The sequence below is a fragment of the Pristis pectinata genome, chromosome 3, assembly GCF_009764475.1.
Source record: "Pristis pectinata isolate sPriPec2 chromosome 3, sPriPec2.1.pri, whole genome shotgun sequence".
In the NCBI taxonomy this organism is placed as follows: Eukaryota; Metazoa; Chordata; class Chondrichthyes; order Rhinopristiformes; family Pristidae; genus Pristis; species Pristis pectinata.
The window spans coordinates 76,273,054-76,293,930 of record NC_067407.1 but is presented as its reverse complement, the minus strand read 5'-3'; the positions used below and the strand labels follow the sequence as shown (position 1 = coordinate 76,293,930).

Below are 20,877 nucleotides of genomic sequence, written 5' to 3'. Positions count from 1 at the left end.
AAGTTTTCACTGTGCCTCGGTACATGTGACAATAATAAACCAATTTGCCAGTTTATTTACCAATTTATCAGTGGCCTTTCATTGTTGCCAGGTCTAAATCCTGAAACTGTCTCCCAAGCAACACTGTGGGAGCACCTTCAGCAGAAGGACCGCAGCGGTTCAAGAAGGCAGCTTGCCACCACCTTCTCAAGGGCAGTTGGGAATGGGCAATAGACACAGGCCTTGCCAGTGATGTCCATATCCTGATGATTAACGCTTAGTACAGTCGCTGGGATGTGCTGGACTTGTGTGTGAGCTTTGATTGATGTTTCGAAGCTGTTTGTGGAAACTTCACAAGATGCTGTGTATATGAACTCTGTACCGGCTCCACTCTGCACCAGTGAACCGCAACATCTCAGAGGAAGGAACACGAGCCTGCAAGGTTGAAGATAAGCCAATCCTTGTCTCTTCACACAGGGCACTGTGCCACGCAGCCAGACGAGATGGTAACATTTGATAATGTTTTAAGGGACATCGGAGAGTTTGGAAGATGTCAGAAGTGGATTGCCCTGCTTTTGTCTTTGTGTGGGCTGACTTTTTCATTCCTGACGGCTGTATTTGTTTTTCTGGGAGTGATTCCAAACCACTGGTGCCGGGTCCCACCTGCCCTTGTGGGACTTCGAGAAAAGTGTGGGTGGTCTCTGGAAGAGGAGAGAAATTACACGGTGCCTCCGGAAAAGCCTGGGAGCTCCTCATATAGTCAGTGTGAAAGTTACGATATAGACTGGAATCTGACTTCACTCAGCTGCGAATATCCAGAGGCATTAATCGCGAACAGTTCTGGCGAGGCACTCCGCACAGCTTGTAGGGACGGCTGGTTTTTTGACAGTTCACGTACAACAATCGTAAGCGAGGTAAACGATTGCATATCTTTCACTAAGATATGCCAGGATTTACATTATTACATTGGTAATATTATCACTGGTTCCTTTTGGTACATGGTTGCTTAATCATAAAAGCTTTTCTAAAATTGAGCAGATTAACTTTAGAGCTTCATGAAATTACAGCATTGTAGAACACGGACTGAGCCCACTCAGCCCATCATGCCTGGGCTAGCTCCTTGGAATAGCTGTCCAACTTGTTCCCCATAAACATGCACAGTAGGTTCCTTCAAACACACGTCTTGACTTGAGCTTCCAAAGTGCAGCTCCAGCTGTGGGTTATCAAGTCTCAATACTGAACATTTAATCCAGCAAACATCTCATTTGCTCTAATTATTACCAACAAGCACTGCCATAGTAGTTTCAATCTATTGTCAATCAAGATCCCAGATACCTTTCAATTTCTACGCACATGATTTTACTCCCTTCAAGTATTCTGGAATTTCTACGGAAGTTGCTTCCTGTATTCTCTCAGATCTTAATGACTCTCTGCATGAAATAATTTCTCTTCAGTCCCTCTCCACTGGTACAGCAGTTACTCGGTTTATGAAAGGGGTGAGTTACTGGAAAACATTTCCTCAAATGAAATGTTGTGAATTGAAAAGACTGGGCAGGTTGGATCATGGGCACTTTGGTACAATGCTAATCGGCATGGCAAAAAATAGCTTCATAACTCAAAGCTACCTAGCCCAAAGAGCCAGTGGTGTTATTTTGAAAATTTGTGTATTTATTGCTGGGTTACTTGAAGTCTGTGAGCTCTGGTTTCTTACTTGCTCCATTCATAATCGTGAAGGCTCTGTTATCACTTGACCTCTGCTCCCCATCCAACCCTGGTATCCCAGTAAACCAATGATAGCAAGTTCCGACCAGAAGAAAAGTAACAGATTATTCTTTCCTCCTGGTGTCTGATAATGCAGAGTCCCATTTATAATTCACAGAAATCCACCTGACATAATTCACATGATGCTTACATTTGTGTTTCCTAAAATGTCCTTTTATGCCCATGGGATGGGAGCCCAGTACTATTGAAAAACCCTCAGTTTTAGCCTGACAATGAACCATTCCTGAGGAGCTTAATTGCAGGGTGCAGGTCCAAAATGTTATTTCCTTCTCTCCCTGCCGTAGAATTTGGACTTTACTTGATTCTAGTTCATGTGTAATTCTCTCCCCCTTGCCTATCTGCTTTCGGGTGTTTTGTATAAGAAAAACTTCATAATCTAAATTGTGCCAATGAAGCAGAGTGATTAAGGGACAAGTTAACAGATGTGCAATACTATTCCTTGGAATGACTAACTAATGTTTAATGTTTCCATCCTCTGCCTAAGGTAGCAAATGTTTACCTAAATTAATCATTTTTTTATAAATCATATTGTAAAGTATTGGTATTGGTATTGGTACTGGTTTATTATTGTCATTTGTACCGAGGTACAGTGAAAAACTTGTCTTGCATACCGATCGCACAGGTCAATTCATTACACAGTGCAGTTACATTGAATTAGTACAGAGTGCATTGATGTAGTACAGGTAAAAACAATAACAGTGCAGAGTAACGTGTCACAGCTACAGAGAAAGTGCAGTGCAATAAGGTGCAAGGTCATAACAAGGTAGATTGTGAGATCAGAGTCCATCTCATCATATAAGGAAACCGTTCAATAGTCTTGTCACAGTGGGGTAGAAGCTGTCCTTGAGCCTGGTGGTACGTGCCCTCAGGCTCCTGTATCTTCTACCTGATGGAAGAAGAGAGAAGAGAGAATGACCCAGGTGGGTGGGGTCCCCACCATCACACCTCTAGTCTTTTACATCTGTACATTCCCCTCTCCACTATGTTCCATTCTGGAGCTGCTTACTTCTCTGAAGAGAAAGCTCTCCTATATTGGCACGCATTCCTTCTGCACGTTGATGTAACGATCTTTTGAAGGAACCACCTTCCATTGCTCCGTGTTGTGTCACCAGCGTTTTCCTCCGTCATGATGTGGGGAAGGTTTAGTGTCATTCACAGCTGCTTTGAGAATGGAATAGTCCATTCCAGGGCCCTAGTAATATATCCACGCTTGTCCTGATAAGTGGCAGGTAAAGCCCCAAGAGACTGGCCTCCTTCATTATTGCGGGAAAAAAAATTGACTCTGGTGTAATTAGCAATTTTGTTGAAAGAATGGAAGCTACAGCATCAGATGGTCCAGCAAGGTGCAGCACCAGTGGCCTGTCTTTTTGACAGGTTTATTTGTGGGTGCTTAGATTGCAACACTGCGTGCTCACAAGTTTGCTGGGACTGTGACCTGATGATGAGGGAAAGAGTGTCCGGGACCTTGGTGCGCAGAAGGACCAGTAGTTCAAGTTGTTAACCAGTGATGCTGTAAAACTGAGAAATAAAAAGGAAAAGGACTGGGAGGAGGGTAAGTTTGTGGGGGCGAGTTCAGTGAAGAATCAGGCACAGAAGGAGAGCAAGAGCAGGATTGGATTATAAGGATGAAACTACAGAACAGAAGAAAAGGAAAACTAATGCAAGACCTTTAACTTTTATATTCTTCCATCGTTCACAACTTGAAGGAATGAGAGTGGACAATCATCAGACTATTACCGTTTTTGTTGAAGGTATACAAGTGCTCGAACTTTCTGTGTTGTGCTTAACAGGTCATTAAGGCTCAAATGAAGCAACACCATTAACCCGATAAGACCATTAGAGAGCACAATTAGGCCATTTGGCCCATTGAGTCTGCTCCACCATTCAGTCACGGCTGTTTCTGTTCCAACCGCATTCTCTCACCTTTTCCCCATAATCCTTAACCCCCTTACCAATCAAGAACCTATCAATCTCTGCCTTAAATACACTCAATGACTTGGCCTCCACAGCCCTCTGTGGCAATGAATTCCACAGGTTCACCACACTCTGGCTGAAGAAGTTCCTCTTCATCTCAGATTTAAAGGGACATTCCTTTATTCTGAGTCTGTGCCCTCGGATTCTACACCCTTCCACTAATAGAAACATCCTCTTCACGTCCACTCTGTCCAGGCTTTTCAGTATCTGGTAGTTTTAATGTGATTCCCCCCTCATCTTTCTGAACTCCATCAAATACAGGCCCAGAGACATCAAACGCTCCTCATATGTTAACCCTTTCATTCCCGGAATCACTTGATGGTGAAGTTAAGGGCATGATGGTGCTGGCTAATGACAGAGCACAGTGATTGGCCTGCAGCTTGTGATGTCACGTCATCCAAGGGCCTTCTCTTTCTTCTTACAAGTTGCTGGCTTATTTGTGCATTAGGAAGGGTGTAAGCCATTCAGATACTATTATTTTTCTCAGTGAAGGAAACCTCAGCAACCTTGCAGGGACAGGGGTTAGTGTGTGGAGTGGGGTCTCAAAGTACATATGCAATACAAGATAACTGGTGATAGAAGCAGATGGAAATGTCAAGGGTTTTATTCTTCTCAGCATATTGTATTGATTTTAATTGCACTGGAAACTGGTTGAATGGTTCCATCAAAAATATCTGAAGAGGAGAAAAAAATTTCAGGAAAAGGGAAAGAGCCCCGGAGTGGGATTAATTATATAGCTCTCTCAATGAGCTACCACTGGCATGATGAGATAAATGTATCTGTTGCACTCAGGATTATATCAAAAACTAATTTATCTTTCATTCTGATAGTTTTTGTTAAGCAACAAATGTCTGCCAGAAGATTTGCGGAGAACGTTGCATTGTTTTTCAAGAGCATTTACATCTATTGGAAAAGGTAGTACTCTTCACAAACAGATATGAAAGTTAGCACGGTCATTGAAAAGACTGAAAAATTCATTTGTAAGATGAGAATAAAATTATATTTTATGACTTCAAAAGTCAGCTAATGAAAGTTCCATACAAGGGACCTCTAGCTGATAAAGGAATTGAGAATTTGTTAAACTATATTGCTGGATGAAATCAAGCAGTGTACGCCCTTAGAATTCCCGACAGGTTCTTACTGGTGATTTGTTGACTCTGCTCCCACACTTGGCTCCTCGCGGAAGCCCTGTGGTCAGGGAATCAATGTCCCAGCTATGGAATCGATCCACTGAACCTGCTTCAGGCTCAGCATCTCCATTCATCTCATAGGAGAGGAACGGCTGTGAGGAAGAGAGGTAAATTTCAGGTGAATTACATTGTTTCAAGCTAAATGAGGAAGCTTAAAGATATTGAATAGTTTTCAACTTTTTTCATTTGTTTATTATTTTTACTGATTCTAGATAAGTTTAATTTATAGTTTATAGTTTTTGAAAGTTTTTGGCTGTTTCTGTATGTAAAGGCATTCCCAAATATTCAAACTCTTGACAGTATTGGCAGCTGGTTTGCTTGGCACCACAACATAGCCAAGTGTCAAAGTGTTTCTGTGGGCATGGCTTGGCATTTACAGCCAACGACTGCTGATCTCCACTGGATCTCTCTCACTGGCTTGGAGCTAGCTTCGCTCAGACAGCTGCTGGAAGATCTGCTTATAGCGAGCAAGAACTGATGGATAGGGGAATCAGTGTGTGTGATCTGGAAACTCTGGGCCATTTATTCTGATTAAGTGACTGCTTAACCAATGTTGAACCTCTGCTGCCCACAGCAACACTTTGACATTTGGATGAGCCAAGGATAATCGACTGTCAAAACTGAATGTTCAATAACATGCAAAGTCATTCAGAAACTAATTACCTGAAGATTTTTGTGGTGAAGGCAGTGGGTGTACACATAATATGTTCACATGCAGCCTTCTTTTTGCTCTTTATCAATGGAGTGAGCTCATTTAGCCAATACTAAAGGAATACCATTGAGCACATTGTTCAAGTTTATTGTTGTCATAGGCAGACATTTAAGGGATATAAATGCCATGAAAAGTAGCTTTTTGTAGCAGAAGCACAGTACATTACAAGATGAGGACAAACATATTAACATAAACTTAAATTAGCATAAATTATACATAACTTGCACATGTGCAAAATGAACAACAAAATAAACATAATGACACGAGTGCAAGATTGAGAGAGAGAAGAAATATAGTTCAAGGCAGCATTAAGGTTCTTCAGCTCGGTTGAAGAACCTAATGGCAGTGGGGAAGAGGCTGTTGTTGAACCTTGAGGTGTGGGTCTTCAGGTTCCTGTACCTCCTGTCTGATGGCAGCATCGAGAAGAGGGCATGGCCCGGATGGTGGGGTTCCCTGATGATGGATGTTGCCTTCCTGAGACATTGCCTCTTGTGGATCTCCTCAATGGTGGAGAGAGCTGTACTCGTGATGGAACTGCCTGAGTCCACCACTCTCTGTAGCCTTTTGCTTTCCTGTGTATTGGAGTTTCCATATTAAGTTCACATATTAAGTTTTCATCTGTTAACGGTGCCCAGTGTAACTTCTAGAATTTTGTATACACTGTCTATAGCAGTTAATACTTGTGATGACATTGAAAATCCTTATAAACGATGAACAACTGTTTCATCTCCCTCTACTTGCCTCCTCCAAAGTATGAGCTCGTATGCAATGATGCCTGGAAAGTGGATATGTCCCAAGGCTGTATTCAAATCGGCTTTTTCCTTGGAGTACTAATCACAGGCTATGCTGCGGATAGGTACGTGACACCTGCAATCTGACCATTACTTTGTCCCCCTGGCTCCTTCCCTAACTAAGCAAAACAAATGCTTCTGTTTTAAGGTTTGGTCGCAAGCTTTGCTTACTGACCTGTCTGGGCGGTACAGGAGTTGCTGGGATTTTTGTCGCCATTGCACCAATTTATCCGGTGTTTGTGATTTTCCGAATCCTGCAGGGCTTGTTTGGAAGGGGGATATCTGTCATCATTGCCGTCACTGGTAAGCCTCAAAGCTGAATGCAATTGACTAAAGTGAATGCTTTACAAGGAAATAATTTTCATCTGTGACTGTATACAATGTTAAGGCTAAATGAACATTTTAAATGTTCCAAAAGGACAACATCCTTCAATCAACGACATATCATTCATTTATTTTCCTTGTAAAATGCTAATTGGGTGCATTGATCGAGTTACTAACTAGTCAGGGTAAAAACGCAACTATTAGATGATGAGATAGGAATTAGCTGGCATTGCAATTGTTTTTTTTTCTTTTGTCTTTGTCTTCAGGCATGCAGGGGTATTACAAACAGGCTCAGATCACAGTCTACCCTGTGTCCCTATACTGGAGTTACCATTGTATTCCATTCACCATCTTCAATAAGGATTAATCAGGAGAATATGTGATGTACTTTGATCTTCTCTGTTGCAATATTTCATAACTTTGCTATAGACTCAAGTCAATTTTATTGTCATGTGCACAGTACAGTGAGGTACAGATACAATGAAAATCTTGCTTGCAGCAGCATCACAGGCATGTAGGTACAGACAACACACAGAATATAAATTTTGCATAAATTATACATAAAATTATACCATACAGTGAAAAATAAAAATAAAGACTGTCCAAATGCAAGATCTTAGTGCAAAATAAGGCAAAGACACAATCAAAGACAAGTTCATGGTAACGCAAGAGGTGTTGGAGGAGAAGACCTACCAGAGGAAAGCTGCAGTGACCAGGTGTCTATCTCTGAGCCTGGTCGTGTGGCTCAGAAGGGAAGGGGGGAGAAGAAGAGAGCCATAGTGATAGGGGATTCCACAGTAAGGGGGCCAGACAGGAGATTCTGTGGACGTGAAAGAGACGCCTGGATGGTATGTTGCCTCCTGGGTGCCAGGATCAGGGACGTCTTGGATCAGGTCCACAGCATTCTGACGGGGGAGGGTGAACAGCCAGAGGTCATGGTACATATTGGTACCAATGACATAGGTAGGAAAAGAGATGAGGTCCTGAAGAGGGAATATAGGGAGCTAGGTAGGAAGCTGAAAAGCAGGACCTCAATCTCTGGATTTCTGCCTGTGTCACGCACCAGCGGGGGTAAGAATAGGTTGATTGACCAGATGAATGTGTGGTTGAGGATTTGGTGCAGAGGGCAGGGTTTCAGATTTGTTGATCATTGGGATCTCTTCTGGGGAAGGTACGACCTGTACACAAAGGACGGATTACACCTGAATTGGAGGGAGACCAGTATTCTTGTGGGCAGGTTTGCTAAAGCTGTTGGTGAGGGTTTAAACTAATTTGGCAAGGGAATGGGAACCCAAGTCATAGGTCAGAGGTTGGTGCATTTAATGTACAAGTAGATGCAGCATGTAGAATGACAGTGAAGAAGGATAGGCAGTGAAAGGGCAAAATTGCAGTCAGTTGGATGGGCTGAAGTGTGTCTACTTTAATTGCGAGAAGTATCAGGAACAAGGCTGATGAACTTAGAGTGTGGGTAAGTAAATGGAACTACGACGTTGTGGCCATTACAGAGACTTGGCTGTCACGAGGGTGGGAATGGCTGCTGGATATTCCGGGATTTAGATGTTTCAAAAGGGACAGGGATGGAGGTAAAAGAGGTGGGGGTGTGGCTTTGCTGATCAGGGACAGTGTCACAACTGTAGAAAGGGAGGATGTCCTGGAGGGATTGTCTACTGAGTCAGTGTGGGTGGAAGTCAGAAACAGGAAGGAAGTGATCACTCTGTTGGGAGTATTCTACAGACCCCCCCCCCCCCCCCCAATAGCAGCAGAGACACTGAGGAGCAGATCAGGAGGCAGATTTTGGAGAGGTGCAAAAACAACAGGGTTGTTGTCATGGGTGATTTCGACTTCCCTGATATTGATTGGCACCTCCTTAGTGTAAAGGGGATAGATGGGGCAGGGTTTGTTAGGACTGTCCAGGAATGATCCTTGACACAGTATGTGGGCAGGCCAACTAGAGGAAAGGCCATACTGGACCTGGTACAAGGCAACGAGCCTGATCAGGCTTCAGATCTCTCAGTGGGAGAGCATTTTGGGGACAGTGACCATAACTCAGGTCAAGGAGCCTCAAAGAGGGATAGGAGCAGACGATATGGGAAAGTATTTAATTGGGGGAGGGGGAATTATGATTGTATTAGGCAGGAACTTGGGAGTGTAAATTGGCAACAGATGTTCTTGGGGACATACACAACAGAAATGTGGAGGTTGTTTAGGGAGTACTTGCATGGGGGTCTGGATAGGTTTGTCCCATTGAGGCAGGGTAAGGATGGTAGAGTGAAGGAACCGTTGTTGACAGGAGGTATAGAATATCTTGTCAAGAGGAAGAAAGAAGCTTACCTAAGGTTTAGAAAGCAAGGATTGGACAAGGCTCTGGAGAGTTACAAGGTAACCAAGAGGGAGCTTAAGAATGGACTTAGGAGAGCTAGAAGGCAGCATGAGAAGCCTTGGGGAGTAGCATTAAGGAAAACCCCAAGGCATTCTACATGTATGTGAAGAATAGGAGGATGACCAGAGTGAGGGTAGGATCGATCAGGGATAAAAGAGGAAACATGTGTCTGGAGTCAGAAGAGGTAGGAGAGGTCCTTAATGAATACTTTGCTTCAGTATTCACCGAGAGAGACCTTGACATTTGTGAAGATGGCGTACAACATCTATGCTGGGGCATGTTGACATGAGGAAAGAGGATGTGTTGGAACTTTTGAAAAACATTAGGGTAGATAAGTCACCAGGGCCAGACGGGATACATCCAAGGTTATTACAGGAAGTGAGGGAAGAGATTGCTGCGCCTTTGGCGATGATCTTTGTGTCCTCACTGGCCACAGGAGTAGTGCCAGATGATTGGAGGGTGGCAGATGTTGTTCCTTTGTTCAAGAAAGGGAGTAGGGATAACCCTGGGAATTACAGGCCAGTGAGTCATACTTCAGGCATGGGCAAATTACTGGAGAAGATTCTTAGAGACAGGATTTATGGGCATTTGGAGAAGCATAGGCTGATTAGGGACAGTCAGCATGGCTTTGTGAGGGGCAGGTCGTGAATTCTTTGAGGATGTGACAAAGTACATTGATGAAGGTAGAGCAGTGGATGTAGTATACATGGATTTTAGTAAGGCATTTGATAAGGTTCCTCATGGAAGGTTCATTCAGAAAGACAGGAGGCATGGGATCCAGGGAAACCTGGCTGTGTGGATTCAGAATTGGCTCGCCCATAGAAGACAGAAGGTGGTGATAGATGGAGCATATTCTGCCTGGAAGACAGTGACCAGTGGTGTCCTGCAGGGATCTGTTGTGGGACCCCTGTTCTTTGTGATTTTTATAAATGATTTGGATGAGGATGTGGAAGGGTGGGTTAGTAAGTTTGCAGATGACACGAAGGTTGGTGGTGTTGTGGATAGTGTAGAAGGTTGCTGTAGGTTACAAAAGGACATTGATAGCATGCAGAGCTGGGCTGAGAAGTGGCAGATGGAGTTCAATCAGGATAAGTGTGAAGTGATACACTTTGGAAGATTGAATTTTGAAGGCAGAATACAAGGTTAATGGCAGGACTCTTAGCAGTGTGGAGGAACAGAGGAGTCTTGGGGTCCAAGTCCATAGATCCCTGAAGGTTGCCGTGCAGGTTGAGAGGGTTTTTAAGAAGACATATGGTGCGTTGGCCTTCATTAGTCAGGGTATTGAGTTCAAGAGCCACCAGGTAATGTTGCAGCTCTATAAAACTCTGGTTAGACCACACTTGGAGTATTGTGTTCAGTTCTGGTCGCCTCATTATAGGAAGGATGTGGAAGCTATAGAGAGGGTGCAGAGGAGATTTACCAGGATGCTGCCTGAATTGGAGAACATGTCTTAGGTTGAGTGAGCTAGAGCTTTTCTCTTTGGACGATGAGAGGTGACTTGATAGACGTGTACAAGGTGATAAGAGGCATAGATCGAGTGGCCAGTCAGAGACTTTTTCCCACAGTGACAATGGCTAACACAAGGGTGCATAATTTTAAGGTGATTGGAGGAAGGTATAGGGGTGGATGTCAGGGGTAAGTTTTTTACACAGAGAGTGGTGGGTGCATGGAAAGCACTGCCAGCAGAGGCGGTGGAGGCAGATACATTAGGGACATTTAAGAGGCTCTTAGATAGACACATGAATGATAGAAAAATGGAGGGCTATGTGGGAGAGAAGGGTTAGATAGATCTTAGAGCAGCACAGCATTGTGGGCCGAAGGGCCTGTACTGTGCTGTAATATTCTATGTTCTACGGTCTGTTGTATTCCATTGCTGAGGTAGGATTAGGGTTGTGCAGGTTGGCTTAAGAACCTGATGGTTGTAGGAAAGTAACTGTTCCTGAACCTGGTGGTGCAGGACTTCAGGCTTCTGTACCTCCTGCCAGATGGTAGCAGCGTGAAGGGGACATGACCTGGATGGTGGGGATCCTTGATGATAGATGTCAGCTGCTTGAGGCAGCACCTCCTGTAGAATCTGTCAACAGTGGGAAGGGCTGTGCCCGTGATGGACCGGGCTGTGTCCGCTACTCTCTGCAGCCTCCTGTATTCCTGTGCATTGGAATTGCCATACAAGGCCTTGATGCATCCAGTCAAGATACTTTCAACTGTGCACCTGTAGAAGTTTGTTACAGTATTTGGTGACATGCTAAAGCTCCTATTTATGAATTATAGATTTTGATTCATAACTTGAGATTGCACCAATAGATCTCTGTTGGTGAAGGTAACTACACTTACAGTTTTTGCATGCTTTTACATTATATCTTCTCATTGGGTGACAAATCATTGATAGCTCTGCATATAAACCATATATAAATTATTAATCACAATGTACCATTTTTACCCAATATCTGGTGACAAGGGTGGAGCAGAAGATTCCTGCCACTGTACTCTGATTTAATGGCATATATCACTTTGTGATCTCCTCATTTTCAGCAGGTGACTGAGGACTTCCTCTTGAGCTGTTCAAGTTTTCCATTGAAACTTGCAATATTGGACCTTCATCCACTTTTACCCCTGATGATCAACTAACGTTCCTTTTGATGGATATCAGTAGTACCCACACCAGCAGGGACAGAGCTGTCTCCAAACTGCTGCTTGTAGTAGTCATGCTTCATGCATTGTAGTTCTTGCCATAGCAACACTAAATATGGGCAATTGCCATCCAGAAGAATCTGGTGGTCAACAATTCATCCCTCCTTCTTGATTGGTTTGCTTTTTGAAGGAGATTATTACATGCATCATCAGTTTTTTGGTGATTGTGGTTGGGATCCCAGTATCCAGCACAGTTAGCACAGGGGACAAGATCACCTCAGGCAACACAACCAATGCCCGAGCCATCAGAAGCTGAACAATCTCCTTTTCCCAGCACCACCCCAGGTTCCTGAGTGCATAAGTTAATTCCATTGGGAGATGACCGATGATATGGAAACAGATATAGAAGCAGAGCAACAGTCGGCAGTGGATTCAGGAATGATGATCCTGCAGTGCCCAGGTAACAAGCCAATGTGCTAACTCTTCCTGCCAATGGGACTTTGCAACAGTGTTGGGACCCAAGTTCAAAATCCTAACCACTGGCCATGTATCTGATAACCTCCTTCAAAACGCCGAGCTGAGGCAAGCAAACTCAAGATGGAAGGACAAGTTGATGACCAGAAATCTTCCGGATGACAAATTTGAATATTTCGTAACTTCCTGATTCCTAATGTTTACGAATTTGATCCCATGTATCAGTAATCCCACTTTGTAAGAGTTGGTGGGAAGGGCATTCAGCTTCCTGGCCTATAACATCCTCTTTGTCTTGTTCCAGGAAATGTACTTGTTTTAATTCTTTTCCTAATGCCTTCCCTCTTCCTTGATCCAGGAGTGAGTTCAATTCTCTTTTGGATGATGCAGCAATTCCACAGAATTCACTGCCCAAATTTCAGTCTGTTTCAACTGCTTCAGATCTGGAGCTAACTCCTTTGTTTGTCCTTCATGTACAGAGGCACTCCCCAGTTTTAGGGAGTCATTGGCTCATACAGCACGGAAACGGGACCTTCAGCCCACTGAGTCCACACTGATCATCAACCCATTTTCACTAATCCTTCATTAAACCCATTTTATTCTTCCTTCCACATTTCCTTCAACTCCCCCCAGCACCACCAGACTCTACCACTCACCTACACATAAGAGACAATTTACTTTGGTCAATTAACCTATCAACCTTTGGGATCTGGGAGGAAACCAGAGCACCCGGGGGAAACCCACACAGTCCCAGGGATAACGTGCAAACTCCACACCAACAGCACCTGGGTGAAACCTGGATGGCTGGAGTTGTGAGGTAGCAGCACTACCTGCTGCACCACTCTGCCACCTATACTGGCTTTGTGTCAAGCATCTGTTGCTCATGTCATCAATTCTGCTTTGCAGTTTAATAAACTTGAATTGTGATCCTTCCAGTTTTGTATTTTTCCAGTACAAAACTGGGCTGATTTCTTAATGTTGCTTGTGACCCACAGTGTTAAAACTCTTGTTAATCTTTAGCAATATTGTTTAGCATTATGCAAAAGGATATCCAAGTGGTGTTGATTATGCTGAAAGATTATTTGTTAAATGTTCTGACAAATAAATGGAGTGTTTCTTGCAATAATCATTATTGGACTTTCCAGGTTGATTGTACAGTTGAATGGCAAAACAAAATGCTTTATTTATTGTCAAGCCAATTGTAACACTGGTTTTTAATTAAACAGAATAAAATGTAAAAAATGTTCTGATTCAAACATCAGGAAAATGTTATTACTTATTAATTTCTTTTTCCAGTGTTTCCTTGGCAAGAATGAGGTGGGCATATGGGGGAGGGGAGGGGAAGCAGCAGGTTGGATCATGAGTGTGTGGGGTTATGGACTAACCGGGGCATGTGGTGAATATGGAATGAGGAGAAAGGGATCTGGTCGGATTCTGGGTTAACTCAGGGACAAGGAGTGAATTTCTGGGATGTCTCAAGGGTGGAGGAAGGACCCCAGTCAAATTCAGTGGGGGCAAGGGCTTTGGTCAAATTCTGGATGTCTCAGGGTGCCAATAAGCAACTTGTAGCCATTTGCAGAATGTAGAGTGAAGGACACGGGGAAAAAGATGCCCACTATATGGATTCGAGTGCTGTTTCTGCAGGAGAGTATATGGGTGGGGATTCACTGCCTCTGCTGCGGTGCACCAGGTTAAATCACTGACTGGATCGTTCCTTCATTGAATCATTATCTGGAGTTATTTTGTCTGGGTTGATTTGGGACATTAATTTTTAGAGTATTTAGAATATGCTGAGGGCGTGCTGAGTATACGCCTGATCTTTGACAATGGGGTCCTGAACCCACCTGAGGTCTTTAGTGTGGTTGAGTGTCAGTGGTGTATTTCCTCCCAAATTAATCTCAAACCTGCTTACTTCAACTACCCATTTCTAGTAATGATGATCACGTTCTGTAATTACATATCTCCCAGCCCCACCAACTCTCACCCACTTAAGCCAATGAATTTTTAAAGTCTCTACCAGCAATGAAAGGAGGGCGTCATTTGCCATTGTCATGGTGATAACATTGCAGGGAGAGTCAGGAGGGGGAGATTCACTGGAAGGCACTTGGTCTCATGTTACATGGCTGGGATCCTGGGTCATTTGATCAGTGGGATCACAGGTTGATGGAGTTACTGTAGGAGCAGAAGCAGGAGAAGTCATGAGGAAACTCATCCCTAATACATTTTACTTTATGCAATGCAAGTCAAACATAAAGATTAGAGTGCCGCTCTGCACTAACCCGACTACTTGTGAAATCACAATACAATTCCAAATACTTATTTCCAATGCTCAAAAGAGCTAAAGCACCTACATATAAAATTAACACAGTGAATTATGTTACAGCTTGCAAATATACAGCATCTCCAGCAGAGTAATGAGACCAGGGCTGGATCTTTGACTCTGTGGTCCTGAACCTGCTGAGGTTTTGGTGTGGGGCAGTGTCAGTGGTACCATCCCCAATCAGTTAATCTCAAACCTGTTACTTCAACCACCCATTTTTGCAAACAAAGATTCCCCTTTCACCTCATGCAATAAGGTATCTCCTGGCCATGCCAACTCTCACTCGTTTAAGCCAACAAAATTTTAAAACGTCCTCCAGCAAGAATGAGTGGCAGCACCTGCCCCAAGTTCATGGTGATTGTTTTGCAGTGAGAGTAGTGCAGGGACATTGGGAGTGCTGGTGGGTTTACAGGGAGGGGCAGATGGTGGACAGATTAGAAAACACGGAGCATGAAATAATGCCGTTCAACTCTCACAGTGTGATGGAGTCAGGATATGGGCAGCAAGGTTTCGGATGGAGTCAAGCTTAGAGGGAACGCTGGGCATGGGTGCATTATCCTACGTTGGAATTCATTGGTTTTATCATCTGCTTGAATGTGATAACATTGGAATTTGTGCATGTTAATGTATGTTCCATCTGACTTCAGCCTTCTGTCTGGCCACAATTAGAGGGTGCACAATGTTTTAGAATACTTATAACGAGATCCACAAATTCATATCCACAAAATGAATGATATTAACATTATAAATTCAAGCAATTGATATTTATACCCATAGACTTCCTTTATCAGTTATAGTTAGACCTGGTAGAAGTCAAGTTTTTCTTTTTAATAATTATAACAGATAACAAAATGTTTACTTTTGGATATTTCCATTTTTTTTAACAGCTTAGATCTTCAAATTTAAGTGTGCAAGGCACAATTTACCATAATATTTTCATTTAATCAAATATCAAAATATGTAAATTTGAATATATCAGTAAATCATAGCTGCTTTAATTCATCTTGTTTGTTTGACAGGAAAATTGTGTTCCTGTCAAAGGGGGGGAGTTGCACAACTAGTCAGGGACAATATCGCAGCTGTACTCAGAGGGGACATAATGGAGGGCTCATCCACTGAGTCTATATGGGTAGAGCTCAAAAATAAGAAAGGTGCATTCATTCTGATGGGATTATACAACAGACCTCCCCCCCTCCCCCACCCCCATAGCCACCGGGACATTGAGGAACAGATATGCAGGCAGATTAGGGGAAGGTGTAAAACTAATAGGGTTGTTGTCGTGGGGGACTTCAACTTCCCTAAAATAAACTGGGACCTCCTTAGTGTAAGAGGTTTAGACAGGGTAGAATTTGTTAGGTGCATCCAGGAGGGTTTCTTAAATCAATATGTAGATAGTCCAACGAGAGGAGGTGCCGTACTAGACCTGGTGTTGGGTAACGAACCTGGCTAGATGACCAATCTTTCAGTGGGAGAACAGTTAGGGAACAGTGACCACAACTCCTTAAGTGTTAAGATTGCTATAGATAAACATAAGTATGGACATTGTGGGAGAGTATTTCATTGGAGCAGGGCAAATTACAAGAGCATTAGGCAGGAACTAGGGAGAATAATTGAGAAGAGCTTTTTTGGGCAAGTCCACATCTGACATGTGAAGGGTGTTTAAAGACCAACTGCATAGAGTACAGGACAGGTATGTTCCAGTACAAAGGAAGGACAAGGGAGGCAAGGTAAGGGAACCTTGGATGTCGAGAGAGGTGGTGAATTTAGTCAAGAAAAAGAAGGAAAAGTATGTAAAGCTTAGGAAGGTAGGATCAATCAGAGCACTTGAGGATTATAAAGACGCCAGAAAGGAACTCAAGAAGGGAATTAGGAAAGCCAAGAGGGGCCATGAAAAGTCTTTGGCAAGCAGCATTAAAGAGAACCCCTAGACATTCTATACATACATCAAGAGCAAGAGGATAACTAGGGAGAGGGTAGGACTACTGTGGGTGAGGTCTTTAATGAGTACTTTGAATCAGTATTTACCAAGGAAAAGGAACTGGAGGATAGGGAGATCAGTGTGGAGCATGCTGATATGCTAGGGCATTTCAAGATAAAGGTGGAGGTTGTGTTGGGTCTCTTAAAGAGCATTAAGGTAGATAAGTCCTCAGGGCCTGATGGGATATACTTCAGGTTATTGAGAGAGGCAAGAAATAAGATTGCTGGTACTTTGATCAATATCTTCGTGTCCTTTCTAGCCACAGGCGAGGTCCCAGAGAACTGGTGAGTAACTACTGTTATTCCATTATTCTAGAAGGGAAACAGGGATAATCCTGGTAACTATAGAGCAGTGAGTCTCACGTCAATGGTAGGGAAGTTACTGGAGAGGATTCTCTGGGATAGGACTATGAGCATTTAGAAAACCATAGCCTAATTAGGGACAGTCAACATGGTTTTGTGGGGGGCAAGTCATGCCTTACTAACTTGATTGAGTTTTTTGACGAGGTGACGAGGGTGATTAATGAAGGCAGAGCTGTGGATGTTGTCTACATGGATCTTAATAAGGTGTTTGACAAGGTCCCTCATGGGAGGCTCATCCAGATGATAAGATGCATTGAATCCACGGTGAATTGGCTGTTTGGATTCAGAACTCGCTTGCCTGTAGAAGACAGAGGGTGGTGGTTGATGGGACTCATTCTGGCTGGAGGTCTGTGACTAATGGTGTTCCTCAGGGATCCGTACTGGGACGTCTGCTGTTTGCGATGTATATAAATGACCTGGATGAAAATGTACATGGGTGGGTTAGTAAGTCTGCAGATGATACGAAGATCAGTGGTGTTGTGGATAGCGTAGAAGACTGGTAAAGGATACAGCAGGATATAGATCAGTTGCAGATATGGGCTGAGAAATGGCAGATTGAGTTAAACCCGGCCAAATGTGAAGTGTTGCACTTTGGGAGATCAAATATAAAGAGACAGTACACTGTTAATGGCAAGACCCTTAACAGTGTTGATAAGCAGAGGGATCTTGGGGTCCAAGTTCATGGCTCCCTGAAAGTGGCTACACAGGTTGATAGGGCTGTAAAGAAGGCTTATGGCATGCTTGCCTTCATTAGTCGAGGCATTGAGTTCAAGAGTCGGGAAGTTATGTTGCAGCTTTATAAAACCTTAGTTAGGCAGCATCTGGAGTATTGCATTCAGTTCTGGTTGCCCCATTATAGGAAGGATGTCGAGGCTTTGGAGAGGATGCAGAAGAGGTTTACCAAGATGTTGCCTGGATTAGAGGGCATGTGCTATGAGGAGAGGTTAGACAAACTTGGGTTGTAGGCTAAGGGGAGATCTGATAGAGGTTTATAAGATTATGAGAGACGTAGATACAGTAGACAGCCAATATCTTTTCCCCAGGGTTGAAATAATACCAGAGGGCATGCATTTAAGGTGATAGGAGGTAGGTTCAAAGGAGATGTGTGGGGCAAGTTTTTTTACACAGAGGGTAGTGGGTGCCTGGAATGCTCTTACTGGGGTGGTGTTGGAGACAAATACAATAGGGGTGTTCAAGAATCTCTTAGATAGGCACATGAATATGAGGGAAGTGGTAGGATATGGACATTGTGTAGGCAGAAGGGATTAGTTTAGTTGGGCATTTTATTACTAATGCAATTGGTTCGGCACAAGACTGTGGGCCGAAGGGCCTGTTCCGGTGCTGTACTGTTCTATGTTCTATAAGAGAACAAAAGTGAAAATGCAGAAAATGCTTTTTTTGTTACAACATACGGGGTGGACACATTAATAAGTGCCAGTTATTAATTATGGAGATACTTTAAGTTTGAGGCAAAATTGTTATCTATTGCCGTTTACCAATCAAAATCTCAAATCTAATTATCGTCAAGTACAATTAACCATATATCCTTGATGTGTCATTGTGTATTGACAATGATCATGTCCAAAGAAATGACATTGTTATTTCTTTTCAGCCACAGAAATTGTTGGATGCAGATACAGAAGAGTTGTTATAGTAGTAACACAGGCAGTTTTCTCCTTGGGTGCAATGTTACTTCCTGGTTTTGCATACATGATAAAATCTTGGAAAGGAATCCAAATGGCCATTACTGTCCCCAATTTCGTCTTGCTGCTTTACTGCTGGTAATTTCGATTTACTGCAAACTTTCCCATCGATGAATGGTGCACAATGATCACAGTGTTGATTCATTTCACAAATTGGACCTGTTCTACTTTTAGCCTAATCCCTGAGTCTCCTCGGTGGTTGTTATCCCGCAAGAGAATCAAAGAAGCATTGAAAGTTGCCCAGGAGATGGCAGAACAGAATGGAAAGTGTCTCCCGTCAACCTACAAAGAGGTAATTGATTTGAGGCAAGGAATTTTGGAAAGTCATGGCAGAATTTTAAGTGCCCCAGTGTTGGTTGCACATAGGACATAAACACAAGATTGGTTAAAGCTTTTTTGACACATGGATGTGCAAAATTGCTTATCTTTTGTTGCAGTTTGAATGAGGTAACATGAGATTAAATGAGAAGAAACATTAATATCTCAGCATTTCAACTAACAACTATTATAATGAAGAGAAACTTGGGTACATAGTTGACCTTGAATACTTTGAGAGTGATTCTTGTGTTGCTACAGCTATGATTCCACCATAAAATGGGCAGTAGTAGCACTGACATACCAATTAGCCACGCCATCCTCAAAGTTCAGTGGTGACCCTCCCACTAGAACTAAGTGCCAGTCTCGTAAATATCTGCTCACTAGGGCTAATGATGTTGTTATAATCCTCATTCCCACCAGCTCATGCACCCACCAACCAAACATGTGCGACTGGAATCAGAGGTAACCATTAGTGAGACTTCTAACACTCGGACAAATCTGCCAGCAGGTCTGGTACTTGTCCTTACTGCAGCCTCTTGTGGACTGTGTGCCAATAATTCATCTCATTGTCTGATGCTCAGAACCCCGTCCGCTTTTGCTACTGATATTCCTGTCCCTGATAAGGTGGTGTAGCTGGGGGAGAACAGCAGGGCAGCACAGTGGCGCAGCTAGTAGAGCCACTGCCTCACAGTGACAGAGATCAGGGTTCAATCCTGACCTCGGGTACTGTCTGTGTGGTGTTCTCCCTGTGTGGGTTTCTCCTGGGTCCTCTGGTTTCTCCCCACATCCTAAAGACATGCAGGTTGGCAGGTTAATTGTCCACTGTGAATTGTCCCTAGTGTGTAGGTGAACGATAGGTTCTGGGTGAAGTTGATGGGAATGTGGGGAGAATAAAAAAATGGGATTGTCAGATTAGTGTAATGGGTGTTTGATGGTCGAGGTGGATTTGATGGGCCGAAGGGCTGTACCTCTCTATGACTCTGTAACTCTGAGAATCACCCAGCCCATTGGATTTCCCAAAGATTGGCAGGGAAAGAAACTGCAAGAGAAATATGCCATTATACAGAGGGGTGTGGAGTACAAAATCCCAACTTTGACAACTCGGGGCACTGCACTTTGAAAAGCTGTCAAGACCTTGGAAAGTTTGTGAATCAACTTAGCAGGATGGTATCAGGGAAGGGAGATTTTCTTTGGGTGGAGCACCTGGGGAAGGTGGGGACCGTTGTCCTTAGACCACAGAATGATTTTACAGGAATGTTGATGGTATTGGGTAGATCAGGCAAAACAGTCTCCTGTGTGATATTTGGCCAAGAGGTCAAAGGGGTGGCAATGTGTTGAACTGTTTTACCTTAGAGTGAGGTGAGAGGGAGGTGAGGCCAGGTTGGAGGGTAATGCAACATTTACAACATTCTGCAGAGGGCGGACTGGTTTGTAACCTGTTGTAGAGTGGGGACAATGGTCTGAGAGACCTCCCTCTGTGCTGTCATGATTCTACACCTGACAACACGGCCTCCTTCAGGCTCCTGGGTGGGAGCCTGACTGTGTGCTCAGGTACCTGGTGCAAGGCCTGAAACTAGAAGCTCGACCAGAGGCGAGAATGCTGGGCGGGCAGGTACTGGGCTGCGGAGACCACAGCTGCAGGAGCCCTGAACTGCCAGGGGAGCTGTGCCGGTCTTCCATCGAAAGTTTGGTGGGAGACTTAAAGAGCCCCTCTTTCTCAATCTCCCAATGAAGGTTTAATCAATGCTCCTTACTGACCCATAGCCTGTGTACCCATAACCCAGCAGAGCAGCACTCAACAAACTGCTCTGCAGATTTTCACCCAGGCTGCTCTGAGAGCACCTCCTAAATCCGTGACCTCTACAACCCAGGAACACCTCCACTTGCAGGTTCCCCTCCAAGTCACACGACGTCCTGCCTTGGAAGTACATCAAACAATCCTTCCTCATCACTGGGTCTAAA

General features: G+C 43.7%; 1 protein-coding gene across 1 annotated transcript in view; it reads left to right on the top strand.

Annotated features, from left to right (window-relative positions):
* Positions 1-275: 275 nt before the first annotated feature.
* The window catches only part of LOC127568581 (solute carrier family 22 member 3-like), a 34,586-nt gene continuing 13,984 nt past the window's right edge, over positions 276-20,877 (top strand). Inside the window, exons 1-5 of the mRNA XM_052012504.1 lie at positions 276-893; positions 6,390-6,493; positions 6,577-6,731; positions 18,507-18,675; positions 18,772-18,889. Of these exons, the coding sequence (XP_051868464.1) occupies positions 483-893; positions 6,390-6,493; positions 6,577-6,731; positions 18,507-18,675; positions 18,772-18,889 (957 nt within the window). The 5' untranslated portion in view covers positions 276-482. The remainder of the gene's footprint in view (positions 894-6,389; positions 6,494-6,576; positions 6,732-18,506; positions 18,676-18,771; positions 18,890-20,877) is intronic.